The sequence below is a fragment of the Cynocephalus volans genome, chromosome 10 (genome assembly GCF_027409185.1).
Source record: "Cynocephalus volans isolate mCynVol1 chromosome 10, mCynVol1.pri, whole genome shotgun sequence".
Classification (NCBI taxonomy): domain Eukaryota; kingdom Metazoa; phylum Chordata; class Mammalia; order Dermoptera; family Cynocephalidae; genus Cynocephalus; species Cynocephalus volans.
In genome coordinates this window covers 59,520,877-59,548,619 of record NC_084469.1, presented here as the reverse complement: position 1 = coordinate 59,548,619, position 27,743 = coordinate 59,520,877, and the positions used below count along the sequence as shown (strand labels likewise).

Here is a 27,743-nt window from a genome sequence, read left to right as displayed (position 1 = left end):
ATGTGGGGGCAGCGGGGGCCACTGAGGACAGCACCTTACTCTGAGTGGACTGCCCTCCGCACCTAGTACTGCCTCTGGGCTAGGACCTCATGCAGCTTGTTTCCTGAGAAAAAATGATTTCAAGGCCAGTAAGAGTGAACTAACTTTTTTGCAGCATGTCATCTCAGGCCTTCCCCAAGCTCATGCATGTTTGATGGCTGACAAAATTGCAGAGAAGGCATCATGGTTCCCTTAGCACCAGGGCTCCCAGGCTAGAGAAGGGTTACCTGGTCCACAGTGAGTCAAGAAGCTTGGCCCACGGGTCCCTCTGATGTTGGGGAGGGAGGGTGGTCCTGGAATTGCTCCCCCCCACCCCGTGGAAAGTGCACCACTCCATGGCCATCTGGGACAGGACTAGTACCACCAACACCCCTCTCCCTTTAGAAATGGCAGCCACACAGGTGTGTTAAACAGCTTTAATCTCAGTCATTGTGGCTTCTCGGCACAGTAAGAAATATTGCACATGATCAACATGTTTTGTTCTGGGGAAGGGAGCAAGGGTAGGGGGAATCACCTTCTTAGAAAGTACAACCCAAGTTGGGAGGGCAGAGGGGGTGGGGAGATAACTCTCCCCATGCCTGTGGCAAAGTGCAGGAGCACCCACCCCCAAACTAACCTGAGTCCAGCCCCTCTGGGGAAAAAAGGGGTACATGAACTCCCCCTACTCCACAGGCACCTCCCTGTGGCCCAAGGCCCACACTACCCTCCAGCTTGCAGCCCTCACAGGAGCCATTTTGCATAAAGTACAAGTGAAAAGCTCTGAAGGTCACATACTCCAGGTTATATACAGGGGCTCAGAGGGAGACTATGCCCCTGCTTCCCCTCAGCTGCCCCCCCAGCTCAGGGAAGGAGCCAAGGGGAGGGGGATATATACAAGAGGAGCAGGCCTCATTCCATCCCAAACTAGAAAGGATGAAATGGCTTTATTCGGGAGGAGGTAACCATCCTGCCCCCCCTTTCCTGCCACCTACATACTGTCCATATCCTGAGGGGGGCACTCTGGGTTCTGGAATCTTAAGGGCCTCTCACCTGCCTGTGGCAGCTGTGGAGGGGCCTGGGGGTGGGGGAGAGGGCTGGGGGGCCCCCTCCCAGCCAGGCTGTCCAGGCCCTGGCTCTGGGGGTGGGGGCAGTGGCGGGGCAGCCTGGGCTGTGCCAGAGTCCGAGCCAGGTGAGGTGGGGTCAGGGCCCCCAGCAGGGCTGGGAGTGGTGGCAGGGGCAGCAGTTGTGCCAATGGGGGGTGGTCCAGGGAGGGGGACCTCAGCTCCAGGGGGCTGCTCTGTGGGAGTGGCTGCCTGCATGATCTTCTGGCGCACCTCACGGATCTTCAACTGCAGACAAACTTTGGAGGGGAAGATGTCTGCATAGCGGGCCTGGAATGCTGCCGTGGCCTGGGCTGGGGACAGAAAGATGGTGGGAAGCGCAGGGTGAGATGAGCAGGCAAGTCCCATCCGAGTGCTCCCCAAGACTCCAAGACATGCTCACCTGATGGGAAGAAGCCATGGTCCTGGAAGAGCTGCATGACCAGGGCCCGGCGCTGGTCCAGTGTGCGCCGCAGTGACGAGTATGGCACCTTCTCATACTCCAGCTCCCCAAGCACATCCTCAGCTTCTGTACCTGCATAGGTGCACAGGAAGCAGGATCAAGTCTACAGCAGCAACCTGAGCCTCCTTGCCCCAGTCTGAGTGTCCACCCAAACCCTTACTGAATTCTTTTTCACAGGGGGACCAGAGAGAAAACTGACCCAAGGTCATGTGGCAACTTAAGGGCCTGTCGGACTCCAGAACTCATCCTTGACCTGCTGTTCTTCCTCTCACTGACACCCACCTCACCTTTCCCATTCTTTTTTTTTTTTTTTTTTTTTTTTTTTAAAGATGACCAGTAAGGGGATCTTTACCTTTGGCTTAATGTTGTCAGCACCACGCTCAGCCAATGAGCTAACCGACCATCCCTATATAGGATCCGAATCCATGGCCTTGGTGTTATCAGCACCGCACTCTCCTGAGTGAGCCATGGGCCGGCCCTCCACCTTTCCCATTCTAACTGCCTTCCTGAGACTCCACTCTTTTTGCAGGCTCTGGGACCCCCACAGCTCTGCCCACCACTGCGCTTCCACCTGTACGGTCAAAGGTGAAGATGTCCCCCTCGCACTTGGCACTCTTGGGGGTGTTGGGCTCTGAGCTGCAGCTGGAGCGTCTCCTCATCTTGCGCTTGGGCGAGGTGGGGTCCTCAGGAGCGGAGTCCAGGTCTGGTCAAATAGAAGCAGGCTCAGTGGAGGTGGCCCCAGTCTATTCCCCCACCTATCCTGAGTGCCCAGCACTTGCCTACCTGTAGAGTTCTTCCTCTTCTTGCGGTAAGAGCCCAGGATGGCCCGGGGCGAGGTGGCCAGAGACTGCAGGGTAGGTGAGGGCAGCACCTCTTCAGGCCGAAACTCAGGCAGCTCAGCAAAGCGCTCTTCAAAATCCACCTCCGACAGGACCCTGCTGGAGAGCCAGCAGGGTCACCTCCCCTGCCTCGGTCTGCAGCTGCCCTCCCCCCACCAACCCCACACACTCTGCCAAGGTCCCCAGGCCATGCTCACTTGTCCACAGAGTCAAAGGTCTTCTTCAGGGGCGGCGGCCGCACCTTCACCTTCTTGCCGGTACTAGCCACATCCTTGCGCTCAGGATTGTCCCCAGCCGCCCTCCCACTGCTGCCCTCGCTGCTGCCACTGCTGCTACCGGGGGCTGCAGCTGGAGCTGGGGCCGGACTGGGAGGGGTGGGAGGCTCCCCACGACTCTCCAGGCTCAGCCCAGGAACGCGCCAGTCTGAAGATGAGCTGGGAAATTTGCTGGCCTGGGGTGGGATGGGCAGGGAGATGGAGAACACTAGGCTTAGATTCACTGGGGCAAAAACAAGAAACAGATGAATGCTGAGACAGCCTGACACACAGCCCCTTAGAGAATACCTAGTGACAAAGCCTTGTGAAGGCCAGGATGCAGACCTCAGATAGGAGGGGATACAACAATGACAGGCATGAGGGAAGAGAAGCAGACGATGGACGGAAGGGCAGAGCTGAGTACCAGCGAAAGCCAGCCTGCCAGATGCTCACCATGGTATCAGGGCCCTTGGTGCTGGTCCGTTCCTCAGCAGGCGGGGGCAGTGGGGGGCTGTTCCGGGCTGTGGGAGTCCAGGTCTCTGGGGGTGGTGGAGGGGCTGGTGGTGTGGGCTGCCCCTCCAGCTCAGACTCTGGGGCACTTGGCTCACGGACTGGGCCAGGCTCCAGAGGCTGCCGGGGTGTGGGGCCTGGCCGCCCAGAGACACCTGCCTCAAAGGAGCCCACGGGAATGCTGGCAATGGCCGCCTTCACTTTCTGGGGGGCCTTTGGGTTGGGCCGCTGGGGCTTGGGGGCCACTAGGCTATAGGTCATGGAGCCTGCTGGTGGGGAGAAGAGCATTTGCTGAGCCAAGTCTGACTGGAGCCCATCCCCTGGGTCCCCCAACTCACCCTGCCCTGGGATGGTCTTATACCCACCTGTGGCACTAGGAAAAGGGCTAGTAGGGATTGGGGTGGCAGGGGCCGGTGGGCCCTTGGGCAGAATGGTGGCAGCAGGTGGGGTAGTGCTAGTGGCCACAGTATAGACCAGGCTTGGGGGGGCCTGGGATGGCTGGGCCAAAGGTGCCGAGGAGGTGGGTGCGGGGCTGCCAGGGTAAAATGCTGTTATGACGGGACCTCCAGGGGCTGTGCAGGCAGGAGGCAGCTGGGGGCTGGGCACAGGTGACACGCCCACCTGGCCAGGAGCCAGCAGTGGGGCTTGGCCTGCTGAGAGGGAGACAGACAAGGAGAGGCAGGGGGCCGAGTTAGGACCCAGGCTCCCTCAGCCCCACCCTGGGTCCCCAGTGCTGCCTGCCAGGGTAACCCTCACCTGACAGCAGGGGCTGCACAAAGGCAGGGCCGCTGGGCCCCAGCGAGGTGAAGCCTAGAGCTACAGAGCTTGTGGGCCCGTACGAAGTGACTGTTCCAGCCTGGCTGGATGCAGGGCTGGTGCCCAGGGGCAGTGCATGCCCGCCTGTTGACTGCACATAGGTGATTCTGCCACAGGGAAAGGAAAGGGAGGAGTGAAGTGAGCTTTCCTTACCCCACCCCTTCCCTGGTCTCCAGGTAAGGGCTCAACTGCAATTTACCTTGTAGAGGAGGGTAGCAGGACCTTCTGGGGCTGCGAGGTGGGTCCTGGCAGTGTGGCCGGGCTCAGGGGCGGCACCAGGCCGCTGGGTGTGCTCACAGGCACCGGAGTTAGCTGGATGATCTGTGGACAAGAGCACCCAAAGGCTGGGGTGAGCCTGTGGTCCCAGAGTGGGGCAGGAGAGGTCTAAGACCTTGGAATCAGGACAGGATGGGAAAGACAACAGAGAGAGGTGGGGAACACAAACAAGGAACAAGGTGCAGAGAGAGAACTTGAGAGAGAAAAAGAGAGTTAGGATGCATAGAGATGTCAATGAGATTTTAAGAGAGAGTCCCAGAGACAAACAGAAAAGGAAGACAGACTGAAAGAAAAGCAGACACAAGAACTTTGGAATACAGGGACCAAAACCCAGAGGAAGGAGTAGGAGGTAAAGGCAGAACCATAGCCAGGGTACTTTTACCTTGCTGGATGGCTGGGCACCATTCTGCACAGGTACTGAGAAGGGCGGGCTCACCAGGGGCAGTGGCTGGCCAGCCCCTCCACCCCGCACTGACATGCTAGGGGCAGCCAGAGGCACTAGTACCTTCCCAGGCAGCAGCTGGGCTGAGCCACCTGGGGGCGGGGCCTGCACAGGAGAAACCGACTGGGCTGGAAGAGGCAAGAAAGTAAAAGTTTACAAGGGGGCCAAACAGGCCTGTGGCCCCTCTCCTTGTGCTGCCCAGCCCAGGCCTCACCTTTAGGGGGTGGGGCGGAGGGTACAGACTGCAGGATGGGGATGCCAGGAGTGGGTGCAGTTGCAGCCAGGACCTTGCCGTTGGTGGAGGTGCCCGGTGGGAGGGTGAAACGGATGCTGGTGGTGGGTGCAAGGCCACTGGGAGCCGCTGCCTTGGTCCCAGAAACTGGTGCTGGGGCAGGTGCCACTTGAAGCTGCTGGGGTAGCGTGGGCAGGATGTACTGCACCTGGGTGATACCCCCAGCCTTGCCCAGGGCACCTGGTTGTAGGATGCCCAGAGGTACTGGCCCATTTGGGCCACTCCCAGCACCTGTCCCTGAGCCTGCAGTGGCCCCACTGCCAGGGGCCCCCTGGGCAATAAACTGGACAGAAGGGGGCGCAGGGGCCCCATAGCCTGGGGTGCCCACCAGCAGGTTGGTAACAGTGGCAGGTGCCTTCCCCACAGTGCCCAGTAGGGGCCCAGCCACCAAGTGTGGGGCTGGTGAGGTGGCTGCTGCCGACTTCTTGTCTGAATATACTAAGCTGACACCTAGTGGGGAGGCCCCAGGCACCCGGGACCCAGTGCCCATTTCAGTCCTGGCACCTGCTGTCTCATTTGGAGATACCTCAGCCCGAACAGAGGTGGGGAAGGGCTTAGAGGCAATGGGCACAGGAGTGCTGCTGACAGGCCGCACCACGTTGGTGACCATGGTAGCGGCAGGGCGGGACAGAGGGGCTGCTGGAGCTCCATAGGCCAGTGATGGGGTGGGAGCCGAGGGCACTCGGGTTCCACTGCCCTCTCGCTCTTCCTTGTTTGGGGGCAGGACCAGTGTCTGCAGGATGCTTCCTCCCCCACTGGGAGGTGCTGCAATGACTGAGGGGCCTGGTGGCTCCAGACCCCCCATGCTTTCAGGTCTCTTGCGCCGGAAGGTGGCAGGATCCGTTGGGAGAAACCGGGTGGCCTTGGAAGGTGTCGCTGGGCCCCCAGCCCCAGGAGGTGGGGGCCGTAGTGTGCCTGCTATGCTGCCCTGACCAGACTCCTGGGCCTTGAAGGTTCCTGAGACCATTGAAAGGGAAGTGGCTGCCGAGGCTGAGGAGGCGGTGGGCGAGGAGGAAGTGGAGGAGGAAGATGGGGTGGGACCATAGCCTTTGCTGAAGGCTGCAGGTGGATCTGGGGGCCCTGGGGGCTCAGGGTCCAGTGTCGGACGGCAGTGTGTAAAGGAGGAACGGATCACAGGTGAGAATACCTTCCGACCAAAGCCCTGGGTGGATGGAAAAAGCAGACACGTCAGGATGTCTAGACACACACTCCCTAACTACCCCCATCCAGCTTCTCAGCCAGGTCAGCTTAAGCCCATACCCCAGCCAGCTGAAGGCCTCAATTCATCAGGGCTGTGACCCATTCCCCATGGGGCAAGTAACTTGCTCTCTCCAGACCTTAATCTCCCACTCTCTAAAATGCGCAGGAGGAGCAGTGGTATCTCCCTTCTAGGAGTAAGTATAATAATACAGCAACATGTCCCAAGCCTTCACACCTTGTTGCCCTCTGTGTCCTCTCCAGAGCTGTCTCCACTCTCGCTGTCGGTCACTCGTTCCTTGCACTTGAGATCAATGTCAGTAGTGCTGAAGCCATCGTCAGCTGAGGGAGTAAAGGAAACAGCATGGGCAAGGGGCTGGGTGCAGGACTACCCAAAAGGAACAGTCTGGAGTCTAGGCTCTGGTCTCAGCTCTCCTCCAAGCAGGTAGTGACTGTTGTCCAAGAAGGCAATTCCTCAACCCAGGACTATACCCCCCTGTCAATGAGGAGCCTAACAGCCTGCAGGTAAGAGAATCTAACACTGTGCCTAATTGTCCGGTCACGCCCATGTCCTTCAAGTTTCCTGCCTGGCTGGGGGTTTCCTGAGGGTAGGGTTGGGTTTGCTTCACAGGGCCTGAAATGATTACATACAATCGTAAACAAATGTGGGAAAGAAGAAACAGAAGAAACCTGGATCTAAGTTCTGCCCACCCTTGGAGCCTCAGCCTACTAGTCCCTGGGCAGGATTCTGGACCCTGCACTGCTCACCAATGACATCATCATCTCCTTCCTCCTCGCAGATGACCATGCGTTCCTCATCACTGGTCATGTCCTCACTGGCTGCACGCTGGGAACGAGAGGCTCGGGTGGGCAGTAGCGGGGGCCGTGCATTGGCCGCCATGGCACTTCCCTCACTGGGGGCCGCAAAGGGGCCTGGAGCTCCATACTGTGTGGAAGGCTTTGGGCCAGAGTACGATGTAGGACCAGACACCATCTGCAGGGCAGGTGGCAGGAATGGGTCAGCTGGGGCTGCCGCCTTGGGCAGCCCTCCCTGCCCCCCATCCCCCGTGGCCTGCAACCCAGACCTGAGTCAGTTCCTGTAATGCCTGGCTCTCTACTTCCCCACTGTCCAGGCTGTGTACCCCACTGTGGGAGAAGGCTCGGGGCCGGGCCGAGCCAGGTCCCCCAACTGTGTGCAGTCGTTCTGCCCCACAGGAGCTGCTCCCCGGAGCCTTGGTGTCAGAGCTCAAGAGTGTCTGGGCTGCGACGGACAGGAGCTCAGAGGATACTGTAAAGTGGAGAGAGGAGGTTGTCACAGAGTCAGGAAGCCTCTCACCAGTACCTAGACTGGCCAAACAACCTACAGATCTTTCTAGGTACTGGACAGAGGCAGGTTGGAATTCCTGGGCCACCTAGTGGGAAAAAACATCATCCACCAGCCCAGCATCTCCCTCCTGCTGGTTCCTGCCCTCTGGGGTTGAAGAAAGCAAGCTTGTTCCCTGGGAGGCATCCCCTCTGAGAGTAAGCAAGCCTTGCAGATAGGTTCCTGTGGTGCTGGCTAACTAACCATTGGCCTGTTTGAGTCTCAGTTTCTTCATCTCAGAGAGGAAATAACATGTCCCCCCATCACAGAGTTACAGGGCTACATCCATAGGTTCACTCCAAAAAAAGTTCCCCAGGACACTGCCAGGCACACCAGAAACCCTCAGTTAAGTAGAAGCAGCCGATCAGGGGCACTGCAACCTGCAGTGCTTCCAACTCTGGTCTTGCAAGCCAGCCAAGATGCAGGCTAAATTCTGGCTCTGCCATTTACCAGTCTATGACTCTAAGCAAGTGACTTTGCCTCTCTGAGCCCCAGTTTTTTCATCTGGAAATGGGGTATGGTTTTGAGTACCAGAGATTATATTCCCAGGGGTGCATGGCATGTAGTAAACACTCTAAATGGCAGATGATAATGAGATTACTGTTTGGAAGTCTTATTTGGCTGGATCTCCCTAGCTCCTTCATGTGAAACAACTGCCAGTTCCTTCATGGGTAAAGGTCCTCAAATAAGAGCAACAAAGCAGAGAGAAGCTGCTGGGGCTAGGGGTGAGCAAGCAAAAGGGTAGGTGGCAGCTCTCAGGGAGGGAGAGGGTGGGAGAGCTGAGGGGCTGACTAACCCCCAGGGGCGGCGGCAGTGCCTGTCTCCGACATACTCCGCTCCCGCGTCTCCTTGTGCCCTCCTGCCAGCCCCAGGCTCGTGGGCTTGGCTTCTGAGCTGGATTTCTTTCGGTCCTTGTTGCACCACTTCCAATCTGGGTGGGCCTTGAAGTGGGCCTCCTTCACCTGGCAGGAGAGGGCAGGGCGACCCTTCACTCACCTGCCCCACCAGAGAAAGTTGTGAGGAGCCAGGAGGAGGTGGCACTACCTGGAAGGCCAAGTCATGGTACTTCTGCTTCTCCTTGGGCCCCAGGGCATACCACCACTCGCCCAGGATCTTGCTGACAGTCCGGTTGTCCTGGTTGGGGTGACGTTGGTGGACCAGGGCCCGGTGCCGCTTGCTGAAGATCATGAAAGCATTCATGGGCCGCCGGATATGGTCCTTCTCCCGCTGCAGCAAACACAGGCCACAGCAAGACAGTTAGGACCAAGGAGACAGGCTTGGGCAACAATAGGGTAAGCAGGAGACTGGAGGAGATAAGGCACCTTGTTGGGGCTGCGTCCATCCTTCTCAGAAGATGAGTCCCGTTCCTTGGGCAGGGCACTGAGGGACTGGGTCCGACGTTTTCCAGGTGGCAGAGGCAACTGGATCTCAGGAGACATGATGGAGAGAAAGCTGTGGCGGGGCAGCAGGGACAGTGAGGGCCATATATCTGGCCATCCCACCTCCCCACCCCCCAGGCCCAGGCCTCAGGGCACTCACGCATCGTCATGGTCACTTTCTGTCTCGCTGTCCAACCGGGGCTCTCCTGGAGGGCCAGGGGCCTCCTCCTCAGTGGTAGGAGGGGGACCCTTACCAGGTTCCACCACCCCCAAAGTGTGTGGGGGTCCAGGCCCTGGGCTGTCAGGGCATGTGGCTCCAGGTGGCCGCCCAGGGTCAGTACTCCCTGACCCGCCTGGTGGTTGCTCATGAGCAACAGCTGCTGACTCAGCAGGTTCTGGGGGCAGAAAGGTGGATCAGAGGGCTCCTGGGTCATCTGGACCCCAGCCCCATGCCTTCCCAGCCTCCCACCCCTCACCTTTGCTCTGGTTGGAGGCTACTGGGTGGCTGGCAGGCTGCTGGGCCTCACTCGGCTGCACCGAGGGGTCAGGCTGGCTGGGTGCCAGGAAGGGGACTAAGGAGTGCCAGGGGAACACGGCCACAGAGCGAGGTTCCACATTCGTCCACACTGTGGAAAGGAGCCAAGTGACCCATGCAGCAGAATTCTGCCCTGATCCTCAACTCAAGTTCTCACCCACTGGATAGGGTGGCTCCACCCCTTCTTTACACCCCCTTCCCCAACCCGAGCCTCTTGGGCTCGTCCATGCTATGTCACTCAGGAAAGACTCCTCCCTGAAAGATTTCTCGGTTTATAAAAAAGAAAACAGAAGCAGGGAAGGGAAATAGTACTCACAGCCCACTCCTCCCACCCCCAACCACCATCACCCCTGCCACCAGGGACTAAGCCAGAGAAACAACTTGCTTCTGCCACAAACCAGGTCACTCTCAGCTGCCATCCCACACTCCCAAGGCCCCAAGACCTCAGCAGGCTGGGTCTCCACACCCCAGTCATGCTGCAATCCCAGCACCCATGCAGCCGTCTGACACAGCCCCTCATCCTGGCCTCACATTCCTTTTCTTTCCTGAGGCAGATGGTCCTATGTCCCCTCCCCTCCAATTCTCTATCCAGTACCCACAGGCTGTGGTATCTCACACAGCCTGTGGTGCATGAAAGTTCTTCCTCCTTGCCTTCCTCCCCCTGCCACAGACCTCAGGGAGCCAGATCTGCCCTTCCTGGGCTGGACACAGGTAGCTCCCCTTTACCTCCCTAAAGAGAATCCACAGCTCATGAAGAGCTTCCCAGCCTCCCTCTCTCAAAACCCCTGAGCTTATCTCTAGCCCAGTGTCCAGCCCCCTTGCCCAGAAAAAGGGGAGGGTGTGGTAAACTCCTCGGAAGAAAAGGCACGGACAATGGGGCAGAGAAGAGAATTGTTACAAGTCTCTTCCCAGAGAAGGCAAAAGTGCCAGGTGTTTCCTTAAGAATAAGCACGGGAAACTACTTCCTCGCCAGGGGGCTGCTCCTGGGGGTCCAACCACTGGCCCCAGGAGCTGGGTAATAGGAGGGCAAGCCCTGGGCTGGGACCCACCCCTGGCTGGACTTCTAGGGCGGGCCTAGGCTCGGAGTGGGCTTCCCCTCTTACTGCCTGGCTCCCTGGAGGAAGTGGAACCAGCAGAGGAGAGAGGCCCCTGAGCGGGGAAGACAAGGAAGGGAGGAGGGAAACGCCCTAGCTCTAGTATCCATCATTCCAGGCCTCCCCCTGATCCAGATCAACCTGAACTGAGGTGACCCCACCACCACCACCATGCCTTCAGAAGCCTGGACTGGGGGAGCTCTGTATGAGGAACTGGCCTCGAGACCTGATTCTGTGAGGGACTGACAAAGGAAAAAGTAGACTCATGGAAACAGGGGAAGGGATCAGGAAGACAGCAGTGGAGGGCACTCAAGACTATGATAATCCTGTCCCCTACCTCTGGGGCAATGGGGGCCCAAAAGACTGCTGGACCTTCCAACCCCATAAAAACTCCCCAGGGACCTGGACCTGTCCCTCTCTTCACAAAGATCTTTCTCATCAGGGCCTCCTCATCTTTTGGGAATGGAGAAGAGACCTAGCAGACAATGGGGAGCAGTCCTTTGGTCCTGCACCCCTCCCCAGTGCACTACTCTCCAGAATCCTAGGTGTCTCCCTCTCTCTCTTTGCAAAGTACACCACAAACACGGCAGCCCATCACTCTATTCTGACCAAACAGTGCCTCACTCACTTCCCAAGCCCCGTCTTTAGCCCCACTGCTCAGTCAAAGCCCTCCTCCCCATCTCGATTCCACACCTAGGACCAGCAGGTCTCACCTGCTATTCTAACCAAGGCTCCAAAGCCAGTTATTCTGCACCCCTGGCTTCCAATGACAAAGGACCTGTTCTATCCCATTACTTACACACCACAGCTGTCCCTCCAGGTACTCCCCACTCCTCTCATCGCTCCCCTACACTCCCACCTGCCATCACTAACGAATTGGTCCGGCCTGAGATTTTAACTTTCCCTGTCACCCTTTTACTCTGCATCTACTGTTTTCCACTGTACTATGCACCCATCACCGTTACTTGCATTTAGCACCCCGACACCTTGACCCCAGCAGTCCCAGGGCCCGGGTGCTACTGACCGAACATGCCGAGGCCACGGGAGGCCGCGCCGGACGCAGGCATCAGGGGCCTGTGGGCCGAGTACATGGTCCGGCGCGGGGGGGCCCGGCAGGGCCTCGCGCCTCCTCAGCGGCCGACGAACCCGGCTCCTCGGCCGTCGCCGCTTGGGCCCGGGGGCAGCGGGAGGCCGTCGCCGCATGCCCCCCCTCGCCCCCCTCCGGCCTCCCCACGAGGGGGGTCTCCGCCGGGTGCGCTTGCGCACAGCGCCGCCTGCCTCCTCCCGCCGCCCGGGGGGCGGGGGAGGTCAGCGCGCACCGGCCCCGACCCGCCCCCCAGAGCGCGCGGGGGCCGTCACGGGGCGCGCGGCACGGGGGCCATCGGCGCCGCCCCCTCCCTCCTCCCTCGAGGAGTCCGGCGGGCGGGGCGGGCGGGGCGGGGCGCGGCGCGCGTGCGCGGGGGCGGCCCCCTCCTTTCCCCGTTCGCTGGCTCCCTCGCTCCCTCCCTCCCTCGCAGCTCCGGCGGGTAACGGCTCTGGCCCCGCACGCCCCGGCTGCTGGCGCTGCCGCCCCGCCTTTCCGGGCCCTGGGCCTGCGACTCAGAGCCGGGTCGACCTCCTGCCCCGGGCGGGCAGACGGACCAGCGTGCGTGCGTCCGTGCGCTCCGAGAGAGCCCCGCGCCGAACCACCGCTGCCTCCCCGCCCCGCCACTACTACGCTCTCCCCTCCCCCCGCCGCGCTTCCCCCCGCCCCTTCCCCGCTTCCCCCGCGGCCTTCCGCGCAAGCCCGGCCCCCCGCGCGTGAGCCCATTGGCTGCCGCCGCCGCGCGCGGGTCAGGCCCCGCCGCGCCCGCCCCCATTGGCCGCCCCAAGGGAACGTCAGTTATATGCAAATAAGGGCAGGGCTGGGCGAGCTCCGGTTGGCCCTAAGCCGGCCGGGGGCGGGACCCGCGGCAGAAGGGTGGTAGGGAGGGCGCACTGCAGTAAAGGCTCGGAGCCAGGGGGGCGGTTCGGGGCGCCTCGCTGCAGAGGCCCCAGGGTTGTGTGTGGTGCTGTGTCCGGTCCGCGCGAGGAACACGTTCACACACGGCTTGGCCCGCCTCCTGCACGCCCGCCTGGCGCGCTCGGCACCGCTGGGCAGACAAACTGTGCATGGGGTTGGGCGAGCCATTCCTGAGACCTCACCAACTCTTGCACACACACAGACAAACAAAAACTCACGCTCCTCATAGACATACTTTCGTGCTATACCCATTATCTCTTACACACCCCACAGGCACATATGCCCTCGGCCTTACAGCCACACTGTCACACACGAAGTCACACCTCACACACTCACAGTCCATTACTCCTCACCTGCAATCATGTACATTCTCACCCATCCTTTCACATCATTCACTTTATACATGCTGTCACACATGCCTCACCAACATGTATCCTCAGCGCACGTCCACCAGCCCACATGAATCATACAGACAACATAGCAGAGTCAGACCTCAGCACAGCCACTGCTTGTCCACTACACACCCCACATCCCTCCTGTACCACCATATACACTCTCTTCCAAAGTACCCCCGTCCTCAACACACACTCACAGACACCATCATACTGATCCTACACTATAATCTTATCATCATAACAATTAACTAGTTCAGTACCCAGGCACATCAAGTATACAGAGCTCCATGGCCACCCACCATTATTCAGTTACCCAGCCTGACGCTCATCTGCCATTCAGGCCCCTCTACCTAGCAAGGTAAGTCAGGGGACCACAGAGCACCACCATAGCTGGCCCCACCACCCTAGGCTGGGAGCCACGCCTCCCACTACACACACACACACACACACGGACACGCACACGGACACGCACACGCGCGCGCGCACGCAGGAAAAGGTCCAAGAGGAAGAAAGGAAACTAACACTGGGGCTGCTAAGTGCTGGGAGCGTATGTGTATTATCTTATTTATTGAATCCTCAGTCACCTAGGGAAGTATGCCCATTGTTGAGGTAAGACATGAGGCTCAGAGATAGAATAAATTGTACAAAATCATGCACCCAGGATATAAACAGTCCAGACCCAACTCAAGTACTCTTTCCATTACTCAAAACTTAACCTCGGGTAGACACGGGCAGGGAATTCCAAACACAGGCCCAGCAATATGGCCAGACAATGATACAGAGAGACTGGTAAACTACAGAAAGGTGAGAGGGCACTCAGAGACACAGGCAAGGGTCTGGGGCTCACTAGGCAGAGATGCCGAGGCCTTGGGTGACCCGAGGGGCCCTGGGGCCACACCCAGTAGAGACAGTGATCTGGGGTCACAGGTAAGCAGGTAAGGGCTGCCCAGACTCAGACCAAAACTGGGCTTCTACACAGGTTAGGTCATCAAAGGGGGCAGACAAACGCTTTTCCCAGCCTGCCCCATCCACTGACAAAGTTGAAGGCAGAGGAGAGGAGGCAAAAAACAGGTAATCTGAGCCCAGAATGGAAGGGAAGGTCTGTAGCCCTATGACCTCCAGAGACTGGGGCCAGACACTTGGCTGTGAGCCAGGAGGGGCTACCAGAGGAACTATTAGGTGACTGCCCCCTCCTCCCTATGCAGCCCCAGACTCAGACCCTCCATTACCTCACTGCCCCAGGGACTGCAATGTGAGGCAGAAATTGAGGCTGAAATCAATGTGGCCCCGCTATCTCCCCACCACTGCCCCCTCCACTCCCCACCGGTGAGTGAGTCACCTACTGGCAAGTTAACTCATTGCCCACTGCAGTGCAGCCCAGGGACAGAGCTCAGAGGAACCCTGCTCCAGCTCCTCAACTTCTGTTGGGTGAGAAAAAGAGCCAGGCATGGCACAGCAGGGAAAGAGGGCCCCACACATCTGGGAAGGTTGCACATCTGGTAGAAGACATGGTGCCCATGAAGGAGGGATGGGAAGAGGCCCCTTTTGGGGCAAGGTACAACCAAGTGGGGGCTCAGCCTGGCAGGGAGGGGCGGGAATCTGGGCGGGAATCTGGGCAGGAAGGGCCCCCCTGCCCCGGGCACTGGGCCAACCCTATACTTAGCTTCCATTGTTCAGGTTGGAAGAACCCTGGGTGGGAGTGGATTAGAAGTGGAGAGGAGGAAGAGGTCCTATCCCCAAACAGCTCCCTCTCTCCTGCCATCCCCAACCTTAACTGGGGCCTCCCTAGTTGGAAGAGGCTGAGGGGGGGGGGGTCCCCAAACCAGGGCCCCAGCCCCATCTGAGAAGAGGTGCAGTGCCATCCTTCACTCAATGAAGGTACTGGGCAGGACTGTGGTGGCAGCCACCCCCTAACCAATTCCACAAAAGGTTTGGCCCTAAACAGCCCCCACCGCACTACCCCACCCAGGCCTAGGGACAGGGAGCCCAGACAGAGACACAAACCGCCACGCGCAGGCTGAGACCTGCCCAGAAGCCTGGGGCGAGCAGCCAGGGATGCTGACAGACAGAGGGACAGGCAGACAAGCTCTGAACTCACGGGCCCCATTTATTGAGCCCTCGAGGCACTGCGGCCCCGCCAACCACCAGTGACTACCCACCCTGCCCTCAGGGGTCCCGGTCCCCACCTCGGCTCACCACTCCAGTGTCCCCAGCTCCCCTCACCCGCTCCCCACATAAACACACCCACCCACCCACCCCGTGCGGCGTCGGCGACGGCCAGGGTTGCCTGGGGAACGAGCCCAGGATTGGCAGGGATGGGGGCTAAAAATAGCGCAGGGGTGAGTCAGTGTTAGTGAGACTGAGGGTAGGCAGGGGGACCGGGAGGGAAAGAGAGGCAGGGGAGAGGAGTGGGGGAGGGTCCTCAGGGACTGCGAGATGGGCGGGGTGCGGACGGGGGGAGGGATGTGGGTTTGGGGGTGGGAAGGTGCGGGGTCGCAGAGGGAGGTATACAGGCGCCGGGGCTGGGAAGGATGGTCTGCGCGGCCCGAGGGAGGCGCCACGGCTCGAGCGGAGGAGGGGGTGCCGCCCTCCGTTCCCGTCCCCTCCCCTCGCTCACGAGATTTTCCACTCGCCGCCTGGCCCCCAGCCAGCCCCCGGCATGCCCCACAAAGCCGCTTTGTGCTGGGACGGCGGGCGGGTGCCCGGCCGGCCTGACACCCACGCGGGGCGCGGGCCAGCTGGCACTCGAGCCGTCTGCTGTGGGCGGGGGTCTTGCCCACACCCAGCCCGGTGCCGCGGCAGTGCAGGGGTTAATCGCGCAGGGACGAGGGAGCGGGCCTCAGCCAATCCGCGGCCGGCAGGCGGGACAGCAGCCAATGGGAATAACGGAGGCCCGACGCCGGGGCCTACACCCTGGGACGCGCGGGAACCCGCGCCCCTAGGTGTTGGCAGGAGCTGGGCGCGACCCTCACCGGATGCTGGTCCAGATCTACAAAGCCTCCGGTGCGCCCCGTTTCTTACTTCGCAGGAAATAGCCTCAGAGAAGAATAATAGCTTGCTTTCAGGACGTGGCACGGCGGGATTTGAACCGAAGTTTACCTGGTTTCACAATTAACTTTTCCACCGAAATGGGGGAACGGGGACAGGGTCCCTGCTGGGCCCTACTGGGAAGCAGGAACAGGAGACGGGGTGCGGGCGGAGGAGGCGGCGCAGCGGGCTTGGGTCCAGCCGCCTGCGGTGCAGCCGCTGCCGCCGGTGGTAATGGGAGCCAGACGCCGTCGCCGCCGCTAATGCGCCTCCTTCCCGGCCACTAATGGAGCCATTAATGCCCGGGCGCCGGGGACTGTAGGACGCGCCCCCTCCCCCCTGCGCATGCGCACGCCGCCAGCCGCCGCCAGGAGGCAGTCTAATCTCTTTGCAGCTCCTGGTACTGGAGGCCGCCGAGCTGGGGTCTCTTTGCGAAGTCACCAAGACTCACCCCTGCAACCTCTCAAGCGCTCCCTCCTGTCCTCTTCCCCGTCCCATCCTCTTCTTCCCAACCTAGGCTTCCTTCCTCTCTAGGGCAGTCTCCAGGGATCTTTGATACCTGGATCCACCCTTTTCCCTCCCCTGCTCTAAACCCTTTCTTGGCTCTTTAAGGCCCCAGAGTAGAACCCCAGCTCCTCAGCCTGGCATTCAAGCCCCGCCCGGCTGAGCCTGTCTTCCATGGCACCTTTCCGCCAAGCCTGGGCTGTAGTGTCAGCTCCAGCTTCAACTAGCCACTCGGAGTTCATGCACTTTCACCCCTCCTGGCCTTTGCTCATGCAGCTGCCTCAGCCTATATTGCCCTTTCCTTTCTTTCACTACTATGAAATCTACTTATTCCTCATACTTCAGCTCAAATGTTACCTCCAATGAGAAGCCTACCTGAACCTTCCTCATCAACCCCCCATCAGCCACTGAGTTGTCCCTGTCCTCTGGCTTCTCCAAACTCATAACCTCCGTTGGCTCATCCTTGCCTGTGCCTGCGCCTGCATCCACATCTCCCTTCTCCAACCACTTGCCCCAGTACTGCTCAGCCCTGGACGTGGCAGAGGAATGAGGAGGGAGCTGACTTCTAGTGGTGGAGATGGGACTCACTATTTGAGTAAATATGGAAATTATGGTGGGCAGATCCTGGATTTGAGAATTAGGAGACCTAGGCTCACCCACCTTGGTCCCTTTCTAGGCTTCATTTTCTCCAAGTATAGTCAATAGATACTGCCTGGTCTTTGAGGCCCTACCAGTTGGGGGTGATAAATCCGGGACTCCATTAAATGGAGCTGGCACTAAATATGTCTTCTGAAAGGAGGAGAATGAAATGTAGGGTGATCTGGGTCATGCACCATAGCAGGTGGGTGGCATAGGAGCTGCTTTCCTGCCACCCCCTACAGCCGGATTTCCTAGCTTGGCCCATACAGCCCCCACCTTCCTACTTGTCTTGGGAACAGGTGCTTAGATGGTAGATCAGTCTACAAGATGGATCCCAACACTTCTCAGCAGGTTTCAGGAACAGTAGTAGGCAATTAATTTGTCAAGGAGAAAGAAGGGGCTCCCAAGCCTGGACAACCTCCCAACACTCCCAAGAAGGTAGGAGGGGTGCTGGTGCTTAGCAACTGCCCGCTGACTTAAAAGATCAGAGCACCTAATGTGCACAGGATAGGGATGGGAGGCTGGGATGGGAGCAGCAAGTCTACCTAAAAAGTGAAAGAGGAAAAGCCAGGGGAGAGGCTAAGGCTGTCCCAGAGACACAGGATCCCAAGACAGAGCCAAAACAGAAAGAGAGTGGGCTGAAAGCTCAGACAACTACTGAAGTCCAGGGAGGGACAAAGCCAGAAAGGTATAGAGAACCAGACTCAAAGAGTCAGACAGTGATCCAGAAAGAGATACACAGACCCGGAAATAAAGACCAGAGCGACAAAGAAACCCAAGGGAAAGACAGATATACATCAAAGAGAGAAAGACAGAAGCCCAAGAGAGACAGCTAGGCAGAAGCCCAGAAGGGGCAATGCCTGTTACTAAGGGGAAGCTAGCCAAGAAGCTGGGAGATGGGAAACCATGCCAGGAATGGGGATGAGACATCTGGCCTCCTGGGTTGGGGCTACAGGCCCTGGGGCGGGTTCCTCTCCTGGGGAACAGACGGGAAGAGTCAGAGGGAGGTGGCAACGGCAGCTGGCTGGCCATGCCATGCACAGAATGTGGAGAATGCCGGCCGCCTGCCCCGGCACGTCCCCCAGCGGAAGCAAATGCCTGTCGAGGGGCATGAGCAGGCAGGCTGCCCTGGTCCACCCCCTCACACCTGCTGCCCTCTGATGGAGGGTCAGGCCTTGGCATAGGCAGGCAGAAGGGGCTAGGACTGCAGCCTCACCATACCACTGGGGATGGTCTGCCCTATCCAGGCCTCAGAGAGAGAAGGCCCCAAAGTGCCTACCTCCCCAGGGTTTAGGGAGGCCTCTAGGAGAAGAATGAAAGGGCCAGCTGGCTAGGAACCTGAGGGTATCCTGGATACCTCAGGTTGGGTATTGTCAGGGAGGCGCTGCTCAGAATTGCCAGGACAGGCGCTGGACAAGTTCTGACGACCTGGTGGCCTCCAGCAAGGTGCCTCCCTTCCCTGAACCTCAGTTCCACCCCTGGACAACAGGGCTGGGACTGGTAATCCTTGCTTCACAGCATCAGATGGATTTGATGAAATGGCCCCAAGCCTGGGGCTGGTCACATGGTACATGTTCAATAAAGACTGGTTTATTATTGTTATTATCATTATTATTGAGAGTGCTTAAGAGCTTGGGATCTGGAGCCAGACAGCCTACGTTCAAATCCTGGTTCACTCTCTCTTCCTAACTGGGTGACCTTCCTAACTGGGCAAGTCACTTAAACTCTCTGGGCTAAGGTTTCCTCCTCTGTCCAAAGGAACTAGTAATCATACCAACCTGCTGGGGCATTGTGAGGATTCACTGAGAAAATGCTCAGCAGGACCCAATGACAGTGTGCCAGGCACATGTATCACCAATGCTCAGTAAGATACTATTACTGTAACTTTTGGTAGTGAAAGTCCTGCAATCTGGAGATTGGGAGACCTGGGTCAATGCTCAGTCCTACCCCTCCTTGACTGGGTGACCTTAATTAGGACTCTCCTTTTGTCAGGACCCCACTATTCCTCATCTGGAAAATGGTGGCATAGCCCCTGCTGGGCCTGCCCTGGTAGGCCTCAGAGTCACCTGCATGGGTGCCATCCCTCCCCACACAGCAGCAGTGAGGGTCATGAGACAATTCGATACTATGGGGGCAGTGTCAGGGTCTGTGGACATGTGGGGTAGGGGGGTGAAGGGGGTGGTTAGAGACCCTCTGCTTCAGTTTCTTCATCTGCCTAAGGACAGAATTCCTGCTGTGCCTACCTCTGTGAAATTTTGCTTGTATCAACTACATTGACAAATGTAAAGAATGTTGGAGGCAGGGCAAAACACACAGCTCACATCCTCAGAATATTAAGAATGAGGGGCAGGGACAGTTTCTGTATCTCTATGCCCTGGCTCCAGGGAGAGGCCTAGGCTGGAGCTGGGATGGATGAGGGCAGGGCTCAGGCTCCTTCCTGAATTGGCCCCTGTCCCACCCAAGCCTCAGAGGCTTCTACCCACATCCACACTCCAGCCTCCTTCCTCCCTGGTCTTGCCTCTAGTCTCAGGGACCTGAACCCACCCTTCATGGTGCAGCTGTGGTTGGATATGCTCAAAACCTTTCATGGCTCCCTAGTGCTCTCAGGGTAAAGTTCACAAGTCTTATTAGGACTCTCTCTGCTCTGACCGTTGTTCACCAATCCAGCAGCGTATCCTAACATTCACCCACCTTCTAGACCTCCTGATTCCACAGATTCAATGCCTCAAAGCGTTTGCACAAATTCTTCCCTCTTCCTGAAGGTAGTTCCTGCCTGCCTGCCTTCCCCGGCTTATGTCTGCACACCCTTCAGGTCTCAGTTCATAGGCCCCTGGCTCCTCCAAAAACCCCTCCCTGACTTCTCAGTCTGGATCAATATCTTCTCCAGGCTCCCATGGCCTCCTCGGCTTCCATCACCCCATCCCTGACTACTCTGGACTGTCACTATCTGGGGATGGGTCTGTCTACTCAAGGAACTGTAAGCCCTGTGAGGGCAGTGTTGTGTCCTCAGCACCATCCAGCACAGGGCCAGGCACAGAGGGAACCCTGAGTCAAAAGTAGATGAATAAAGTGAATAAGAAAAAATGCTAGGGAAGGAGATGCTGATGGGTCTGTCATCCTTCCTGTGAGTTGCTCCTACAAGGCCAAGCCTGGCCTGGGCCCCTGGCTCTCTAGCACCATCTCAGAAGTGCCACTCTCCCCACCCCCAGATTCAGCCCTCCAGCCACACTGGCCTTCCCTCCTCCCCTCGTAGGCTGTGCTCCTTCTGGCCTCAGAGCCTTCCCATAGGCCTCCTCCCAGGAGGTTCTTCTGCCCTGTGGCTGCTGGTTCCACTCATCCTTCAACTCTTGGCTTACACACCCTGTCCCAAGGGCAACCAGACTAGATTCCCACCTGGAGGAGTGCCCAGCACACCCCGTCTCCCCTCCATGGCACTGACCACGCCTGTGATATTTACCAGGCACAGTGGTGAAGATGGAGACTCCAGTCCCTGTTCTGTTTACCACCTTCTGGCAAAGGACCTGTTAGAGCCTCAGTCTTCCCATATGTAATCCAGCACTATGGCCCAGTGGCTAGCGGCCAGCGTGCCTGGGTTTGAAGGCTTGCTCCAGGATTTACTAGCCACATTACCCTGGGCAAGTTACTAACCTGGTCTCATTTTCCTCTAAATGAGCATAATCATAGCACCCGCCTGTTAGGGTTGTTGTGAAAACAAAATGAGCTAATATCTAGAAAGGGTTTAGAACAGGGGGTGGGGGGTGGGGTGAGTGTTACATTATGGGGTAGGTGTGAAAAATTGGCAATATAATAATGTACATGCAGCATTTATCATGGCAATGCCTCCTCCCAGTCCCCCAAGACATGGGACCTATTCCCACAATTATTGTTCTCTGTTGCCCTATCTGCTCCATTGGGGCCTGACTCAAAGTCTGCACTCAGTAAAGGTTTGCTGATTGATGGACCCCTCGAGAGTGCATTCTCCAACACAGAAACTCTAGAAATGGTGCAAAGTCCAGCCCCTTGCCTGAAATGTGAATTCCTACTGCAACACTGTGCAGAGAAGAGGCTAGCCTCCCCTTGAATCCCTCCCGAGGTGGGAAGCTCACCTCTCGAGAGCCCAGCTTGCAAGTACCCTGTTAAAAGTGAGCCCTCGCCCAGCCATCCACCTGCACCTCTTACCTGTTCCAGGCCGGCCCATGATGACTTCCTTCTTGGGGGCAGGATGGCTGGTATAGCTACTGGGCACCAGGACAGGCAACAGGGCAGCAGGTGAGGGGTGGAAGGCCACGGGCTGGAAGGGCGAAGAAGCCAGGCCAAAGGTGGGCATTGGCTGGGCCACGGCAGTTGGCGCAGCTGGAGGCACGGTGATGGGCACAGGGGCCGGCAGAGGTGGGGGCAGGCCAGGCTTCCCACTGGCCACCCCAGGGGGCACCGGGGTCTCACGGCAGCCCCGCCCAGGTCCCCCAGCCCGCGCCTCACCGGCAGTGCCCACCTCCCCAGGGAATTTGGAGGGCAGTGGCACATCAGGGTTGCGGACAATGACAGGTGAGTCCCGCTGTACGGCAGGCACCCTGCGCACGGAGGGCCCCGGATCTGAGGTCAGGCCAGCAGGTGGGGGCAACAGCAGCAATGGTGAGGGCTGGCGGGAGCGAGAGAAGGGCACAGCAGGTGACACAGCCCGGAAGCCAGCCGGTGTGGAAGGTGTAGGTGTGTGGGACACTGAGTCCATGCCAGATTCCAAGCTGTCACTCTTGGGGAAGTCCGGGGCAGCTCCTCCACCCACTGTGCCAGAGGCCCCCAATGCCCCTGGATGGGGCAGCAGCTCTGTCTTCCGTCGCCCAGGGCTGATGGGCACGGTGAAGGTCAGGTTGGTCTGGAAGGTGGGTAAGATGCCAGAAGAATGGCGCTCTCGGGGGGCAGGGGGCGGCGGGTGGGGGCCCAGCTCTGGTGGTGTCAGCACTCCTGCCTTAGGGGTGCTGGCGCTCAGGTGGCGACTGCGAACGGCAGTTCGCTGGATGACTGGTGAGGCATTGATGGGGCTAAAGTTAGCGGGGCGGAAGCCGAAGAGTGGTGAGGGTGAGGGTGACGGGGCTGGCGAGAAGGGCGACTGCGTAGAGACAGGTGAGAAGGAGGGAGTGCCTGAGCGTGAGCTGCCCAACGACACTAGCATCACAGCCGCCTCACACTCATCAAACTCAAAGCGTGACAAGTCAGCAGGAGCCACTAGGCGTGGGCGTGAGTCTCCACGGGCTGCCACGCTGCTGGCCTCACTGTCCCGTGATGTCTCATCACCCCAGTCAAACTCGGTGCTGCCCTCCCGGGCCACCACACCAGCTGGCCGCCCAGCCCCACCCGGCCCACTGTCTGCCAAGCCCTCCATCTCCTTGGTTCGCATAGACAGGTGGCGTGAGCAGTAGCCCCGCCGCTGCGACTCCTTCATGCAGCCATCTCGTGAGCAAAGCCGTCGCCACTGCTTGCCATTGAACTTCTTTCGGATTCCATTGGGTGTGCAGACTACATCACCCTTCTTGTACTTCTGCTGGGCAGCTGTCAGTGGTGTGCGGGCCCGAGCTGCTGGCGCAGCCCCCTTCTCCAGGGAGGCCACACTGCTGCTCCGGCTGCCACCCTGGCTCCCCTCCTGGCAGGGTGAGGGCTGCTCACCAGGGCGGCCTGGGCCCACAAAAGCTGGGGACTTGGGTGGTGGCGACAGGAGCTGAGGTGGGGGCAGTGGGAGCAGGGCTGGGGTGCCAAGGGCTGGCAGGTGCTTCTCCTCGCTCTCTTCACAGTGAGCCCCCAAGTTGCCACCAAAGCTGATCTTAGAGACCTCAGCATCCTCGGGCTGCTTGGGGTCCAGGGCAGCAGGGCAAGGGGGTATGGTGGCCCCAGGCTCAGCACGCTCTTCCTCAGGGCCTGTGGGGGGCTTCCTCAGCAAGGCCTCAGGTTCCCAGGGGGTCCGTAGCAGGCGCAGGCTAGAGCGGGCCACCCACACAGCTTCCTCCAGCTCACAGGGCAGTGGCTGTGGGGGCTGTGGTAAGGTGCCTGGTGGGCCTGGCTGGAAGCCAGGGCCAGGGCTCAGGCGGACCTTGTAGGCAGCTGGCTTAGTGGCCACCTCCACCACTACACCCTCACGATAGGCAGCCACACCGGGCTCCACGCAGGTACAGACAGCAGTGCCCACCACCAGGGCACCTGGGGGTGGCGTGGCATCCAAAACTACATCCACACCACTGCCTGGCACCCTCTCATAGAAAGTCAGGGCCCGGTCACCTGGGAACTGCACACCTAGGTCCTGGCTTCGGCGCACCTGGCGCACTACAGCTGGCAGGAAGAGGCCATCACCACGCCGAGCCAGCACCCGCTGGGACCGCAGCTGCCGCAGGTCATAGCCACCACTGGTGCCACTGAGGGGCCAGGGGCCTGGACCACAAGCCTCAGCCGGCTCATCCTCCAGGTCTGCTGAGTGCTCACTGGCTGTGTCAGTGGAGGAGGAACGGGCGGAGGTGGGTGGCCGTGGAGGCACACCCAGGGCGCTGGCTTCCTCAGGGGTCTGTACCCGCTCTTCAGGGGCCCCAGCCACCCCAATGCTGCCTGCCCCATGCTCCTCCACATACTTCTTCTTGGGCGCTCGAGACTTGAACGTGGCTGTCTTACGGCTGAGTGAGGGCTCCCAGCGGCCTGCTTCTCCATCTCCCTTGTGGTCCTCGGCTGGAGCTGGGGTCAGGTCACTGGAGTGCAGCTCTGGGGGCGGTCCCTCAGCCCCAAGGCCCTGCTTGGCCTCCTCCTCCTCACCCTCGTCAGCCTCTTCTGGTCCGGGCTGCTGTTGCTTCTGTGCCTCATCGTCCTCCTCCTCTGGCTTGTCATCCTCCCCAACCCCTCGCCGCCTCAGAGCCTTGGCCCTGGTGGCTGGTGGGGACTTGCTGCCACTGCCAGGACCTGAAAGGCCAGTGCATGCCTTCTTCATTGGCTTCATCTTTTGTTCACCTGTAGAGTGGGAGAGCAGACAGGGATCACTGGGAGCAACTCAGGAACCCTACCCCAGACTTTGTGTCCCCCAAGACTTCCAATTTGCAGAGTTCACTGTAATTCCATGATCCCCAAGGCCTCCTCCCTGGCCACCTTCAACTCTTGTGGGCCCCTAGCTAGCACCCAAAGACTGACACCCGCATCCCCTAAGCATACACTCTGGCTCCTTCAGGAGCATTCACATACACTTGCTCTCTCTGTAGAGGACGGAATGTTCAGGAATGTTCACGTACATACTCCATCTGCCCCAAGGGGATGCAAGAAGCACTAACAGTTCACACCCATGGAGCGCTCACTTTGTCCTGAGCCCCAAGCTAAGTTTGCCTTTATTAGCCCATTTCATCCTCACAACAGCCCTAAGAAGTGAGTGCTACTATCAGCCCGATTTTACAATTGAGGAAACCAAGGCACAGAGAAATTAAGCAACTTGTCCAAGATCATCCAGCGGGAACAGCAGAGCTAGGGTATGAACCCAGGCAACCTGGCTCCAGCGTCAATGCTCCTAATCATTTCAGTGTGCCGCCTGTCACATGATCCAGAGGGCACGCTTACTCGCACTGTCACTGTTCAGAGGGCACGCGCACACACATGCACACACGCGCACGCGCACACATACACACACACACACACATACACACACACACACACACACACACACACACAAACCAAGTCAAAGAAAGGGAGGTGACTGGACTATGATGTGAGCCTCTCCACTCCCCACCCTCCCTCCACCCCTCCGGGCAGCCTGGCATGGCCAGGCTTTGTGAGAAGGAGTGAGCAGCTGAGAGTACCAAGGGACGGTTGCCCACTCTGCTCTGTCCCCTGGGCCTGCCAGGTACAGCCATCTCCCCAGATCCTGGCAGGGAGCAGGCAGGGGCACGTCTGGGGCAACAGCTCATACCCAGCACTGCCACGGTACCATGCATGAGCACACGCACGCACACAAACACACACACACAGGCACACACACGTCATCACACAGTGGGATACAGAGCTACACCCCAGGGTTTCTCTGTCCCACCAGGTGGGAGCCTGCCCCTCCCCCCACAGCACCCAGTGTGATACCCCCAAGCCCAGTCCCCCCTTCTGGCCTGCATGCATCTCTGCCCTGGCTGGGCTGGCTCTGACAGGGTGGCTGAGTCGGCCGGCTTCCCCGAGGCCCCCAAATATGCCCTCCAACTCCAAGTGGGGATAAGTGGGATAAGGTCAAAGAAAGCAGGACAAGCCCAACAGGCCAACCTCACCCACTTCCTGAACAGTCATTACCGCCCACCCCCTTTCAAGCTGCCCTAAGAAAAGGGGAAAAAAACTTTACTCTGAAGTGACTAAGAGAACCTGAGAGGACAAAAGGGGGCCTCTAGAAGGAGTGGGGGTTCCAGAACCATAAGTCAAACATAATCAGAGGCACCCCTGACTCAATCTTCAAGCTCTGGGGGTATCTGACCTCATGCTCTCCCATTTGGGGCCTGTTCCTCCTGAGGACCCTGAAGTCTTGGGCCTGGCCCTTCTTGGGCCAATCCTGGAGTCTTCATAGGCAGAACCTGGAAGTCCCGAGGCTTGCACGCAGGGGCCCAGGAGTTGGGCAGCCATCACTACCTTCTCCCCACTGACCTGCTGGGCCACTGTCCTGCGAACTGAGATCCGGCCCCAGTCCTGACCAAACATAAACCTTTGCATACACCACCCAGGGTCTACAATCACACTGCCTGGCTCCCCTAGACCCTGCTGCCTGGCCCAGCCTCTTCACTTCAGAAGCCAAGCCTCTTTCTTTTCCCTGGGGCCTACTCTCTTCCTGTCCACCCCTCTCTGGATAACTCCCACCCAATTCCTGTGGGGCCTCACCTCCCTCAGAATCTGAACAGTAGCTCATGAAGCCCAGGCCCTGGCTCTTTGGGGTCTCATACCCTCCGTGCCCATCAGTCCTCCTGGCACCAGCTTCTCTGCCACTCTCTCTCCCACCCTGTCGCCACCTCTACCACTGCCTTTCTCCTCACAGGCCCTAGGCCCCCTCTTCTGTCACCCCCTCCTGTATCCCCATTTATCCCTGCTACCTATTCCTCCCAGTCACTCTCCTGTCAGCCATCTCTGGACCTGTCACCTTCTCTCCCCATCACTTCTCCTTGTCACCCCCTCCAACTCTGTCCTCTCCCTCTCCCTGTCACTCTGATCTAGTCCTGTCACCCCTCCATTCCTGTTACCCGTTCTCTGCCCACAACCCCATCTCCCAGTCACCCTTTTTCTGTCCTTCCCCACCACTTCCTCCACTCCATTCCCCCTCCCTACCTTCCCCCCACCCTTTTCCCCCTGTACCCGCTACCCGACCCTGCCACCTGTCCCCTCTCGGTCCCCAGCCCTCCAAATCCCCCCTGACTGTGTGAGCCCTAGCCCCGCCCCTCACCTCGGGCTCGGCGGGATTTCGGGGCGGGGGACCGTGGCCCCGGCTCGGTCCGGTCCGGTCCCTCCCCGCCCCCCCTCCGGCTCTCCCTCTCGATTCTCCCTTTTTTTTTACTCCAACACACAAAATGGTGAATGGACCTGCAACAGCTGGAGCAGCCAGCCAATGAGCGGCCACAACCCCGTTGACCGGCACCGGCCTAGACCAATAGATACTCGCAGCCTGGCCGGCTCCGCCTCTCAACGACGAGCGACGCTCACAGCGACCAATCGCGCCCACCCGGCCGCGTCAAGGGGAGGGGCCAAAGTCCAAGACCGGCCTCCCCCCGGACCCACACCAACCTGAGCTTACGACCGCCTGATCTACCTAGGGCCCTGCCCCACAACAACTGATGGATACCAGCCTTGACCAATTGCAGGTCACCTTAGCGCTGAATGACGAATACAGTACCCAGTCGCTATGCACCCTACGCCGAACCCAGCCTCTGTGAGGGACAGTAGCCAATGAAATGAAAGAAGGAAGGGCTAAGAACCGGACTCTCCAATGAGTGGGCTTAGAAGGTGTGGCCCGAGCGTTTGTTGACCGGCTAGTCTCAATTCCTGCTGGGAATAGTAGTCTTCTCTCATCTCCAGCCCATAGTCAACAGTACAAGGCAAACTACAACTCCCATGTGACAAAGTGTCTGGTGCCCCAAAGAACCCGGGCGATGAGAAAAAGTCGAAAGGGCAGTTCCTCATGAGTCTCATTGGACACCAGGGGTATATTAGACCCAGAGCCCCGACTCACCTGGATTCCTGGCTCTGGTGTCGCCAGTGATTCCTCTCAGTGGCGGCTGTAGCGGCACGAGGGGGAGGTGCGAGGAGCAACCAACAGCCACTCGTGGGCCCCGCAGCCAATCAGTAGCAGCCGGGGCGGTGCAATGACCTCACCGGTTCTACTCTCTTACCCCTCCCCCACGTGGTTGTTGCTGCCGGTAGCCAGAGTAGGGAAGTTTGGGGTGGGGGGAAGGGAGGAGAACCAGTGATGTCACCTTTGCCCCGTATGATTGGCTGTCGCGTGTCTGGAACTATGACCAATCAACGGTCTCGAAAAGTCTGGCGCGGCCCCGTGGAAAGCCCTGTTGCCACCGGGAGGGGAGAGAACGCGCGCTTGTTGGGTGGCGCGCGCTGCAGTGTAGGCA

General features: G+C 59.1%; 1 protein-coding gene across 13 annotated transcripts; it reads right to left on the bottom strand.

Annotated features, from left to right (window-relative positions):
- Nucleotides 1–441: 441 nt before the first annotated feature.
- On the bottom strand, nt 442–27,412 carry CIC (capicua transcriptional repressor). Of its 13 annotated transcripts, XM_063109549.1 has the most exons (22): nt 26,567–26,659; nt 21,638–24,126; nt 21,325–21,436; nt 9,426–9,575; nt 9,110–9,344; nt 8,893–9,022; nt 8,615–8,797; nt 8,367–8,532; nt 7,293–7,495; nt 6,976–7,201; nt 6,446–6,549; nt 4,933–6,172; nt 4,659–4,846; nt 4,200–4,321; nt 3,941–4,107; nt 3,550–3,837; nt 3,128–3,453; nt 2,618–2,871; nt 2,365–2,519; nt 2,153–2,284; nt 1,522–1,653; nt 442–1,432 (listed from the first exon to the last, which is right to left on the bottom strand). In XM_063109549.1, the coding sequence occupies exons 2-22, from the start codon at nt 24,113–24,115 to the stop codon at nt 1,065–1,067; spliced, it is 7,359 nt and encodes a 2,452-aa protein (XP_062965619.1). In that variant the 5' UTR covers nt 24,116–24,126; nt 26,567–26,659; the 3' UTR covers nt 442–1,064. The 13 variants fall into 13 exon arrangements, with proteins under 13 accessions (XP_062965619.1, XP_062965614.1, XP_062965611.1 ...); XM_063109544.1 differs by lacking the exon at nt 26,567–26,659 and adding an exon at nt 27,350–27,412 and having other exon boundaries at nt 21,325–24,126; XM_063109541.1 differs by having other exon boundaries at nt 21,325–24,126.
- Between the last annotated feature and the right edge of the window lie 331 nt (nt 27,413–27,743).

Excerpts from the sequence above, each read along its gene's own strand:
- CIC (XM_063109544.1), bottom strand. The coding sequence starts at position 24,115 with ATGAAGCCAATGAAGAAGGCATGCACTGGCCTTTCAGGTCCTGGCAGT. Across the intron at positions 4,108-4,199 it reads CTGCTACCCTCCTCTACAAG|AATCACCTATGTGCAGTCAA; the intron begins GTAAATTGCAGT and ends TCCCTGTGGCAG. Across the intron at positions 2,285-2,364 it reads GAAGAGGAAGAACTCTACAG|ACCTGGACTCCGCTCCTGAG; the intron begins GTAGGCAAGTGC and ends CTATTTGACCAG.